This window comes from Periophthalmus magnuspinnatus, chromosome 2 (assembly GCF_009829125.3).
Source record: "Periophthalmus magnuspinnatus isolate fPerMag1 chromosome 2, fPerMag1.2.pri, whole genome shotgun sequence".
NCBI lineage: Eukaryota > Metazoa > Chordata > Actinopteri > Gobiiformes > Gobiidae > Periophthalmus > Periophthalmus magnuspinnatus.
The window spans coordinates 2829912-2842929 of record NC_047127.1 but is presented as its reverse complement, the minus strand read 5'-3'; the positions used below and the strand labels follow the sequence as shown (position 1 = coordinate 2842929).

At 38.1% G+C, this 13018-nt stretch overlaps 1 protein-coding gene across 5 annotated transcripts in view; it reads left to right on the top strand.

Moving 5' to 3' along the window:
* The window catches only part of dock9b (dedicator of cytokinesis 9b), a 75188-nt gene that overhangs the window by 59445 nt on the left and 2725 nt on the right, over positions 1-13018 (top strand). For 3 of the 5 annotated variants that reach the window (XM_055226293.1, XM_055226288.1, XM_055226303.1), the window contains exons 34-47: positions 4-118; positions 197-263; positions 1192-1239; positions 1559-1695; positions 3116-3231; positions 3930-4067; positions 5103-5285; positions 5368-5481; positions 5554-5769; positions 5848-5905; positions 7450-7556; positions 8847-8969; positions 9207-9320; positions 11296-11442. In XM_055226293.1, coding sequence (XP_055082268.1) covers positions 4-118; positions 197-263; positions 1192-1239; positions 1559-1695; positions 3116-3231; positions 3930-4067; positions 5103-5285; positions 5368-5481; positions 5554-5769; positions 5848-5905; positions 7450-7556; positions 8847-8969; positions 9207-9320; positions 11296-11442 — 1683 coding nt within the window. The remainder of the gene's footprint in view (positions 1-3; positions 119-196; positions 264-1191; positions 1240-1558; positions 1696-3115; positions 3232-3929; positions 4068-5102; positions 5286-5367; positions 5482-5553; positions 5770-5847; positions 5906-7449; positions 7557-8846; positions 8970-9206; positions 9321-11295; positions 11443-13018) is intronic. The other 2 variants (XM_055226298.1, XM_055226304.1) reach the window with 1 other exon arrangement.

Here is a 13018-nt window from a genome sequence, read left to right as displayed (position 1 = left end):
CAGAACCAGTGTGCGTCCGCCCTGGGTAGCACCATGCTTCGCTGCGATAAACTGGACAGAGATGAGATCAGGAACCTGCTCATGTGTTTTCTACATATACTCAAAAGCATGTCGGAGGGTAAGACGGCTACTGCTAACCCGCTCCTGTTTAAACTGTTTTTATAATTTTAATTTTGCCTTAAAATGTCATCTTCAGAGGCTCTTTTTGCGTACTGGAATAAAGCCGCTCCCTCAGATCTGATGGACTTCTTTACACTATTAGAGTAAGTTTCATTTATGGTAAGGTTTCATTTATATTTGAGGCTTTACTTTACAATGTAGGTCTTGCATGGTGATAGGATAAAGAAATATATGTAGTGTCTGTTGTGTAATGAGCTGATATTTTGAGTTTAGTTCAGAGTTTTTGTCTTACACCTTTAGTTGTTTTTGTAATTGTTTGCATGTTGTTGTAAATCAGATACAAACTGGACTTTTCAGAGCTTTTAACCATGTTCTAGCTGTTTCTTCTCGTTGACCGTCTGAAGTTGTATCTGGAGTGATTCATGTTTGAGTTTAATCTTTAATCGCTTATTTTCAAGATGCCATTTTGCCAATGTACCCCCCATTTTCACCGGTACACGCCCACTGTGACGTACGCACTTCCTTCTCCAGTTTTATTTTCTTAATCGATGATACTCATAGGATTCGGCGCTTTGTTGTGATGACGCAGTTTTCTAACGCGAAAATCACGGGACATTTTTCTTTTATTAAGTCGTTTTGAAACACGATAGGTCTTCCTTAATATAATATAACTTCTTTTGTGTGTGACAAGTGGTTGCTGTGCCGATAAGTTGATGTGAAGGTTTTATTGGTCAGTTATTGGTCTAGGTCACTGGCTCTAGTGAGTTGAGGCTGCTGTTGTTTTGCTCTTGCTTTGTTTTGCGTTACAGCCTGCAGTTGCCCTTGTATTCCTAAAATAAAGAGGAATTCTGTGTGTTTTCTTGCACCAGAACGTTACAATGTTATTCCCAAGAAGTTACTATCAGGGTTAACTAATACTTTTGCTGTCGTCATATTGGATTAGGGTTTGATGTCAGATTAATCAGATTGCTATGACATTATTGGTTTAGACACTTATTATTACTGTGTTCTAAAATCAAATATATAAATTCTGTTGTTTATTCCTTTAAACAAACACTTTTTTTTCTGCAGAGTGTGCCTTCATCAGTTCCGTTATATGGGCAAAAGATTCATCGCCAGGTAAAAGTATCAAATATAAACTGCTTTGAAAATGACCTTCTCACCCAAAATGGAGTTTGAAATCCCACTGACGCACACTCGCATAATTTAAACCGTTTGAATCTGCTAACACTGCACTTTTTTCTTTATTATTAATGCTCCGGGCAAGTTCTATTTCACTAATGCCTAAGTCCCTGGCTCCCTCCTGCATGGGTAAGACTTATGCACGCTGCAGTTCAACGCCTTGGCTTAAATATCCTTAAGTTATATCGTTCATCAATAAAATATCAGATGATTTTTGAAAAACTTGGTTAGTAATCTGCGTTATTCTCTTCCATAGGAGCCAGGACGGGACAAGCCTTTTGACTCCAGATAAGAAGTCTTTAACTCTACCTGTGTCTCGAAACAGGGCGGGGCTTCTGCACGCACGTCTACAGCAGCTGGGAACGCCTGAGAGCGCACACACCTTCAACAACAGTACGCGCTCACACAGATGTTACCTACTATTCTGCAAAACGGACTTTTCAGACCTTTAGACCATGTTATAGTTGTTTTCTTTTCATTTACTGTCTTGAAGTTGTATTTGGAGTGATTCATGCTTGAGTAATCTTTAATCAACTATTTTTAAGGCGCCATTTTGCAGATCAACCCCCGTTTAACCTCAACCGATACACGCCCACTGTGACGTACGCACTTCCTTCCCCCAGTTTTATTTTCTTAATCGGTGATACTCGTAGGATTTGGCAGCGTCGCATCGTCATTTTGGTACAAATTTTTTAAAACCCACTTCTCGTTAGTGTGACGTGCAGCTGTCCATAGGGGGCGCCGCTCTTTGTTGCTTTGTTGTGATGGTGTTTACGGCGACATCAGCTCAAATTGGACACCGCAGTTTTCTAACACAAAAGTCAGCGGATTTGTTTCTTTTTATCAAGTTGTTTTAGATCAATATTGTGATTTAAAATGTGCAAATTATAACTATAAAGAGACACAAGCACAATAGTTATGATTTAAACAACAGTACGCACTTACACATTACTACATATTCTAGTTTATTTAGTTTCTCTTTACTCCCATTTTGAGTCACGTTGCATTATGTAATCTATTAGTGATGTACCTTGTTATTCCTTTTTGGTATTTACTGCAGCGTCTGGATAAGAGAAAGGAAATTCCAAACAGTACACTCACGTTTACATTCACACATTTATTACAGGGCCAGTTTACCCATGGTTTCAGAATGATAAAAAATATTAAGAATGTTGCCACAGAAACAATTTAAATAAAGATAATATGTCTTTTGGATAGTGAAAAGTCCTCAAAATATCACCTATAACAGCTGAAACACACTACATTTACACTGAAGATTATTTTGTTTACCGTATATCCATTTTATCGCCAGTTCCTTGTTAATGGTCATTAGCTTTATCAACTGAAATAAACACAGCACTGATAGTGTTTGAGTTAATGTGATATTTATGGTGTCAGTAAAAACCTATCGCTCTGTCTTGACCTTTTGTCTTAGACAATAGACATAGCTAATCCGCTAGCCGCCATGCTACAGGTAGGAAATGATCATGAGCGCGCTGCGAGCTCCATTGACTCTGGTTTAATTCATTTTCTACTGGAAAACTAAGTCCCCTCTCTCGTCATTTTGCTCTTAAATGTTCGTATTAACCCGCTCTACATGATCCTGGGGTTTTCGTTTCAAGATTGTGTCTGTACATTAAGATATGAACATTAATAACAGACAAATCTTTCCTCGATGAGCTTCATTCGACTGGAGCCGATGTCACACTCACTTAGTTCATTTCTTTATGCAGTTTATGAATCAGACAAACTTTGATCCACAAGAAAAACGATTTGGCCTGTTGTTTATTTGCGTTTTGTCTGTGTCGTGCAGTGTATTCTCACGCTGAGGCTGACGTGAGCAGCCAGTGTCTGCTAGAGGCTAATGTGTCCACGGAGGTTTGCCTGACGGTGCTGGACACGCTCAGCATCTTTATCATGGGCTTCAAGGTAACGGCTCAAAAACAGTAAAGTAAAATTTGCAATTAAAGGGGCATTACCAGCAGTAGCTCAGTCTGACACAAATCCTGCACGTTAGTTGTTGATTTCATTTGTTCATTTATCTTTGTTTATACAAAGAGAGCCCAATGAAAGTGCCAGTCTCTTTTAACAATACAAACAAAAACAAACACATAACTGCACAGGTCTGTAGACAATCATGAGATCTTGTATTAAAAGTTCCCGTATCAAAGTTCAACAAACAAGTGAGATATTCAGGCAGTCTATCAAGTAATCCCTGATAAATACATTTTACAGTGTTGTTCTCTTCCCATGATATTTACAGGTGGTGACTCTTTCAGTCAATGTACCATTTAGTGTAAAGATTTATAGTTTGAAAATCATATACTTACTTTTATTTGCATTCAATGATAATTTAAGATTTTTAAGGGAATTTAGAATTTAATTAAAGTCTTGCTGTGGTTTTAAAATCACCTGACCAGCAGAGGGAGCACTTGCATAAACAGCATCATCAGCATTTAAATGTATGAATTGCCACCAATGGAATTAATAAATATAGTAAAAAGTAGTGGGCCCAAAATTGAGCCTTGGGGCACTCCTTTTCTTAAAGTAAAAAAAAAAAAAAAAAATTACTTAAACCCATCGGCTACTACTTCCTGATGATATATATATTTTGTTATTGTCACCAGACACAGCTGACCTCTGACCTCGGGCACAACCCTCTCATGAAGAAGGTTTTCCAGGTCCATTTGTGTTTTCTGCAAATTCCACAATCGGAGACGGCGCTGAAACACGTCTTCACCTCCCTCCGGACGTTCATCTACAAGGTAAAACCACAACGGCTACGATGTGGACAGAAACAGTTATTAAAAGTCTTTATTTAAACTCTTTTTATTATGTTTTTTTTGAAATATAGAATAAATGAAAAGAATAACAGAACTGAATACCTGCACATACACATATATATCAAAAGTCGTATTATAAATGATTTGAAATGTTTGTCATTCATGTAGATTAGACAACAACACACATTAGACACACTTTTTTTAATAGTTCTGAGTAAAAAAAAATGTAATCAAGATTTAAATTGTATTAACTGCTCAGCCCTATATACACGACACAGCCTCTCATTCTATGTTTTTTTTAATTTATTTTTACTACTTTCTACATGTTTTTTACACACAGAAGACCTCAAATATATGAAGTAAGACATACAGAGTGGCGTAGTAAAAAAAAAAAAAACTCTATTTTTTTTAATTTTATATTCAAATCTTCAAAGTAGCCACTCTTTGCTTTGTCAAAAAATATTTAGTTCCCTTCATTAGAATCATTTGGATAATTTAATCTCTATTGAACTAAAAAAAAGGGAAAAAGGGTAAGAAAAAAAGGGTAAAAGGAGCTGTTAACTTGAAAACTACAACTTCATGACATCACAAGGTGGAACAGAGCATTTTGAGCTTTGGAGATGTAGTTTTTTTTAGAAGAAATCATATAGTTAGTTTTATTTGCATTCAGTGATAATTAAAGATTTTTGAGGGAATTTTGGATTTCATTTATGTTTATGAGTCATGTAAAAAAAATAATAATTACACCTTCACTAGAATCATTTGGATGATTTCAGGAATTGTCCATCTTTACTGAACTAAAGGTAAAAGGGAGAGATTAACTTGGAAACTACCACTTCATGACATCACAAGGTGGAACAGAGCATTTTGAGCTGTGGAGATGTGGACAGACTAGTAGTTTAGAAAGTCAAATAATTGAATTAGACTTTTGACTGGTAGTTTGTATCTGTCATAGACTCCTGGATATCACATATTATTATTAAGTAATCATTGTTAATCTTCTTATTTCCCCCGTAGTTTCCCTGTACGTTCTTTGATGGCAGAGCCGACATGTGCGCCTCTCTCTGCTATGAAATCCTCAAATGCTGTAACTCCAAACTCAGCGGTATTCGCAGCGACGCAGCCCATCTGCTCTACTTCCTCATGAAAAGCAACTTCGACTACACGGGCCGCAAGTCTTTTGTACGAACGCACCTCCAGGTATAGAGCGAAATCGAGAAAAAAAAACACCCAGAATTCAGCAAAACAACCCAGGTATTTGACTGAAACTGCTTCTTCTAAGGTTGTCATCGCCGTGAGTCAGCTGATAGCAGACGTGATCGGGATCGGCGGCACCCGCTTCCAGCAGTCTCTCTCCATTATCAACAATTGTGCGAACAGTGACAAGAACATCAAGGTAGCTGTCGTTTGAAAAAATACAAATCTCCACGTGTATTACTTGTGTAACTGCAGCGGCGTCGTTCTGTAGCATACGGCGTTCCCGTCCGACGTTAAGGACTTGATGAAACGCATTCGGACGGTGCTGATGGCCACGGAGCAGATGAAGGAGCACGAGAACGACCCCGAGATGTTGGTAGATCTTCAGTACAGTTTAGCCAAGTCCTACACCAGCACTCCAGAGCTACGCAAGACCTGGCTGGACAGCATGGCCCGTATCCACAACAAGAACGGAGATCTGTCAGAGGTACTACAGATCATCTTTACTATTAACTCTGGATTAAATGGACGACTGTGAAACTAAAGTGGATTTTTCTGTGTCCAGGCTGCGATGTGTTATGTTCACGTGGCGGCGCTCGTGGCTGAGTATTTATGGAGAAAAGGTGAGGGACCCGTATTACACCATTTTCTGATCTGTTCTAATGTTGTTTCCTCATCACAAACAGACCTGGACTTGTGTTTTGTTTCATTCACACATGTTTAACACACAAACTGAGCTCTTCTCTCAAACTGAAAACACTCTGTTCCACCTTGTGATGTCATAGTGTGGTGATACAGGAAGTGCTCCACTGTGTTTTTAAACTCCACACACCTTCATTTATAGAATCATTTGGATCATTTAAGCCTTGGATTTAAGGTAAAAAGTAGCTGTTAACTTGAAATCTACCACTTGATGACATCACAAGGTGGAACAGAGCGTTTTGAGGTTTGGAGACGTAAACAGAATAATAATAAAGTGTCACTCAAACATGTGTGAATGAAACAAAACACAACTCCAGGTCTGTTTTTGAAGAGATAACAACATTATAACATGGACTTAAACTTCACACGAGTCAGTTTTGCATAATCTAGGACCTTTAAACTGACGCGCACTTTCGTTGTTTTTATCGTCCTTCCATTTCAGAAGTCGAGTCGTGAGTCACTAGTTTAAAGTTAATCGTAGAAGATAATTATCTGCTCAGTAATGATATGAAAAACATACATTGTCATGTGTTCATTCCAGGTGATAAAGCTCAGTAAAGAACCCTCTGCTCTCCTCGAGGTCCAAAGGTCTACAGTTTATGTATTTAAACAAGGCATTTACAGATAAGATACTTTTTCACGTTTCTTCACCTTTTAAATCAGAAGATCAGCTCACGCGCACGTTCAGGTGTTTTACAATTACACGAGGCAGATAGAAAATGCTTCTGTGTAGCTTATGCATCCATATTAGATTGAAATCATGGAATAGATGCAAAAAATAGATATATTAAAGTAAATCAATCAATTAGCAATTTAATTAATCTCAAAAGGTCACATGATCAAATTTTACCAGGCAATTAAAACCAAGTTAAAACCAGGCAAGGCAAGTTTATTTGTACAGCACAACTTATTTACAGAATAAGAAAGACATTAAAATCACAATACGACAAATCAAATCCTAAATAATCACAAACAATCATCATAAACTTAACGTTAAAGGAGAAAAGTGCAGAATCAAACCCTTTCAGTCGTATGCACGGCTAAACGGAACCGTCTGGAGCCTGGATTTAAACATTGTCAAAGTCGAGGCCTGTCTCATATCTTCAGGGAGAATGTTCCATGTTTTAGCTGCATCGGTGCATCATGGGACATTAGCAGATTTACTTTCCATTTAAAAGTTTTATGGCAGAAAGAATAAAAGGTTTTGCTTAGTAGTTGGTCTTTTGTCGTGCATCACTCCACAACAAAAGACCCGCCGCTTTTGTTTTGTGGTATTGTAAATCACAAAAGGCTCATATAATAACGGGTTTGAGAAAGTTTTTATGAAATGTCTTCGATGGAATATGACAACAGCGCTTTTTTTATGTGAGTTACTTTTGCCACTGTGTAAAAATAGCCCATATTAAATGTAATGGCGGTAACATCAATCATATCGTAATGTACCTTTGTCTCATTTGTCTCGCAGGCATGTTCAGGCAGGGCTGCGCCGCTTTCCGGGTCATCACCCCAAACATAGACGAGGAGGCGGCCATGATGGAAGACGTGGGAATGCAGGACGTTCACTTTAATGAGGTCGGCCGCGGTTTTGTATCTCGATAGAAACTCAATCAATCCACAAGGAAGTAAATGATTAGCCAATCGATTCCACGTATGAGACGATAAACTCTCTTATCTCTATCAAAGATAATCAATTGCTGAATGCAGAAATTTCAACCATAATCAATACGGGGCTGTAAATCAGTTATAGACGGGCATGTATGGGCATTTGAAAAATCATTTAATAATTGAGAGAGTCTCACTAGAGCCTGATATGAAACTGACTACAAAATCTGTGTTTATTTATTTCATTTTTTCATTTTATTGTATTTGGAAAGAACAAATACGACACAGACACATTCCTTCCAGTTCAAATATAACATCTTTCCCTTTTACACATGGGTTTTTCTATTTCTGCACACACGTGAAACAGGAATTAAAGTGGTCCCTCGTTTATCGCGGGGGTTATGTTCTAAATATAACCCGCAACAGACGAAATCCGTGAAGTATCAGGTTTATTTTGCAGCTGTAAAACCCCCTCACCACACACTTTATACACTTTTCTCACACAGGCGTTAACATTTTCTCACATTTCTCTCTCGTTTAAACTCTCTCAAAGTTCAAACCTTCGTCGGCGTCTTTGTCGGTGCAGAACGTTTCATCGACATTGTGGGTTTTGTCGGGGAGAAAACAAATTGCAAACATACAGCACTTCAGAGTCACACTGCGATCCAACGTTTATGTAAATTTGTCTGAACACACTCTGTACTGTACGATGTAAAAAAGCATGTGAAATTGCACTTAAAAAATCCACGAAACAGCGAAATCGCAAAAGGTGAACCGTGTTATAGCGAGAGACAACTGTACTACTCAAAGTTTCTTAAAAGTGCGTTTCATCTCTACATCATATTCCTCAAAATCTGCGTTTTACTGGATGTTTTTTTTTTTTTTTCATTTCATTTTTATTCGGAAAGAACAAATACGACACAGGCACATTCCTTCCAGTTCAAATATAACATCTTTCCCTCTTACACATGGTATTTTCCACATCTGCACACGCGTGAAACAGGCCTTAAAAGTACTTTCCATCTCTACACCATACACCATATACCACACTCCTTACAATGTGCATTTTACGAGATTGTCAACAGCCTCAGACGCCACTTTTTCCCTCCCATCTGTTTTATGGAGTGAAGATGATGCGTTCATTTCCGATTTCGACGCTCTGCCGTTTTTTTTTTTATAGGGACAACGCGCTCGCTTCAAGCTCCACTGGACAAAACCGCAGACACGTGAAAAATGATGTGGTATTTATTTGTGTTTCAGGAGGTTCTGATGGAGCTGCTGGAGGAGTGCGCGGACGGGCTTTGGAAAGCAGAGCGCTACGAACTCATCGCCGACGTCTACAAACTTATAATCCCCATCTATGAACAACGGAGAGATTTTGAGGTTTCGCTTTCACCCATGTTTAAAAAAAAAAAAAAACAGAATAAATTACAAATACATCCTTATTCCTCCATATTTTTTGCGTAATTTTAAAGCTTTCAAAAAATATTCTCGCTTGAAATTACAGTAGACACAACCTCCACCTTTAAACTAAAACAAGCAGCTTAATATAGTAACAGAAATAACAAAAAATTTAAAAAGTTGTGTATATATATTCTTCACATGTGTTTTGCGTTACAGAAACTGACACATCTGTATGACACACTGCATCGCGCCTACACCAAGGTCATAGAAGTGATGCATTCTGGGAAAAGGCTGTTGGGGACGTACTTCAGAGTGGCCTTCTTTGGGCAGGTACTTTCACCTGTGGAACGCAATGAAGTAAAAGTAGTAACGTACTGTACTTAAGTGAATATTGTAGGTATCTGTACTTACTTTTACTTTACTTTACTGCATTTGAGAGCAGTATCTGTACTTTCTACTCCACTACATTTTTGAACAGGACTGAAAAGTGTTTTAAAAGTATTTGTATTATTGTGTGAGACCTGCTGAAAAGGCTGAGGGTTTATTTTTAACACGTTCATAATTTGAGCAAAACAAAAATATAACAGCAAATAAAAACAGCTAGAAAAAAAGATTGATTCAGTTTTTTCCGTTGAACAAAATTTAGCTCAAATCTATATTAAAATCTCTACATTTGAAGTTTTATGAGACTTAAAATCTGCAAGAAATATTTTAACTTTTTACTCTTTAAGTCCACGTTTAAACAGGCACTTTAATACTTTTTGTTGATTTTTTTTATGTGATACTTTTACTTTTGAGAATTTTTTGTTCCGGTATCTGTACTTTTACTGAAGTGACAGAATTAAGTACTTCTTCCAGCACTGCATATACTTAGATACACATAAATACATACAGATTAGATTACAGACAGGTGAATAATAGACTTTTCTATTTAGTTTTCTTCATTAAAAAAAAAATCTGTCTGAATTTGAATGTGTCTAAAAATACTTTAATAATACTTTTTCGTATTTACATATTAACCTAGTTCTCTTTGTGTTTTGTTTGCTCCCCAAGGCTGCGGTGAGTACACAAGGCTGTTCTCTGTTCAGTTTAATGGGCATAGGCCGTGTACTTTGTGGTATCTGCATGTGTTTTGGGTTGGATTTAGTTTGTGTCAAAGCCTGGATTTCACTTCTGGTTCATTCTCTTTACACATCTGTTGCCTCCAGTGATGGGAGGAGTACTTGTTTTGTATGTATTTAGTTACGTAATACTGAATATGTGCATTAAAATGTATTTTGTAACGTACTGCATTCTGAGTACTTGACCTATAGACAGGCCCGTCAACAGAAATTTTGGGGCCCGGGGCAAAAACCTCACATGGGCCCCCCTCTAATATAAATGAATGGGGGGGGTCTTTTGCAAACAGCTTTATTTCTGTTATACTGTTTGTTATTCATTAATTTATTCCTAATTAGAGATGAAAAATCACAACTGTAAGTCCTGAGTTGTTTTTTTTCCCCTCACTAATAGTAATTACATGAAGTACCTCCTCGTATCCCTTTTAATTTCAGAAAGTAACTGTAATTAAGTAAGAGTAACTATACCAGAATATAGCTACTCATAATTGGCTCTTTCCACAACATCGCCCCCAACCTCTCTGTTAGCATTACTACTTCCTGTCCAGTTTTATCTCTAAAATCAAACAGCATTTAAAGATGAGGCAGTGGACGGGGAGCTATGGATGGGTTAGGGGTCAGAGGTCAGAGGTTAGGGGGTTAGGGTCAGCTGCAGGTAGATGTCACTGCCAACATGTTAAACACAACACAAATAAAATTAAAACTTCATCAGAGGACACTTCTGTGTTTTGAAAGAGACATGTTTGTGTCTCAATGCTAACGCTAATGCTAACTTTGAAGCGTACGTTTTAAAACAACACCACAAACTGAAATATTCTACATTTAAAAACAATTGTGTACTCTTTATTTTGATTAATTTGAATTGTAGTAGGTTGTTTATTTTATATTTTCAGATTTTAATAAAAGTGACTGTTAGCTTTGAGACACTAGCTAGCGTGCTGCTGTGCGTAGAGCATATTAGTATTCAGAATATGTATTTTGCGTACATTTATTCAGTTACTTCCCAACACTGGTCACCTCCCCTGTGTCTCTTTACCTTTGTAGAGATACTTATAGTCGTGGATATATCTATTTCTTACGTAAATATGGTGTTTTTGTGTATTCATTACTTCATTTTCCACCTAAACATCTACATTTGCTAATATAGCTTTTGTGCTAGCATGTCTTCTTCTTCTCCTCCTCTCCAGGGTTTCTTTGAGGATGAAGACGGGAAGGAGTATATTTACAAAGAGCCCAAGTTCACTCCGCTCTCAGAGATTTCCCAGAGGCTCCTCAAACTTTACTCTGACAAGTTTGGTCAAGAAAACGTCAAGATAATCCAAGACTCTGGCAAGGTGGGATTCAGCGGTTTGACACAGAGTTAGCCCATCTTTGTAGTTCTGAATACTGCAATGGTACTAGCCAAAAATTCCTCTGATTTTTTATTTATTTTTTTGTTCTAGTTAATTATGTACATTTTTCTCTATCCGTGGAGATTAAAAACAACAAGATTATACTTTAGAGCATTAAAACGTAAGTGTGGCTGTAATTCTGTAGTGTTTGTCCCTGATCTGAAGGTTGGAGGTTGGAGTTTCAAATCCCGCTCTTGACATAAACATGATTGGTGGAGCCTCACTATAATTGTGTCGTTGGGCAAGACACTTTTCCCTTGATTTAAAGCGTTTTGACAGTCTTGAAGGTGGAAAAGCGCTATACAAAAACGTGACCTATGTGTATTTTTAGTAAGTATATAAATGTGCGCTAATAAATAGATAATGTGTTATATTTTATAAGCATCGAACTGAACCTCTAGGCTTGCCGTAGCTCTTATATTTAAAAAGAAAAATCAAAATCCGTAGCTCTCTGGCCTTTTTGTATCTTAAAATGCAGGAAAAAGGCTGGAGGATTGTTATGTAACACAACAACACGACAAGAAAGGCAGAGGTAAACGTTTTGGCTGTATAACGTGTAGATGAGCGAAGTCCAGTTCACAGTTACGTCCGTTGTGGGGGGTTATGGGGGAGATGTTATTGCTTTGCCTGTAATACTCCACACTATGGCATTATTAGCATATTTATCTTGCATTTATTCAATTACAGGTGTTTTTATTGCTCAAAAACATGAATTCTTGGTGTGAGAGGGGTCATCTGTCCACGTGTCTGACCTGTAACTTGCCCTCGCCGGTAGTGTCACCTTGTTTCCGTGGAGATAGATGTGTTTAATGTCATACTGTGGTATATTATAGGCAAAGTAATAGCATAGAGAATGCATACAGACAAACAGGTGGTGGCGCTTCTCCAGAAAAGTTACACAGGGCACTTTAAATAAATAATAATAAAGTGTTTTTGATTGTTTTTATTTCTTTTGCACATTTACCAACTATTACTCACCATAAACAAGGCAAAGCAAGTGTAGTCCTGGTTTAGTCCAGGTTTAGTCCTGGTTTAGTCCCAGTTTAGTCCAGGTTTCGTCCTGGTTCAGTCCTGGTTTAGTCCTGGTTTCAGTCCTGGTTTAGTCCTGGTTTAGTCCTGGTTTAGTCCTGGTTTAGTACCGGTTTAGTACCGGTTTAGTCCTGGTTCAGTCCTGGTTCAGTCCTGGTTTAGTCCTGGTTTCGTCCCGGTTTAGTCCTGGTTTAGTCCTGGTTTCGTCCTGGTTTAGTCCTGGTTTCTTCCTGGTTTAGTCCTGGTTTAGTCCTGGTTTAGTACCGGTTTAGTCCTGGGTTCGTCCCGGTTTAGTCCCGGTTTAGTCCTGGTTTCGTCCTGGTTTAGTCCTGGTTTAGTACCGGTTTAGTCCTGGGTTCGTCCCGGTTTAGTCCCGATTTAGTCCCGGTTTCGTCCCAGTTTTGTCCCGGTTTTGTCCCGGTTTAGTCCCGGTTTTGTCCCGGTTTTGTCCCGGTTTCGTCCCGGTTTTGTCCCGGTTTAGTCCGGGTTT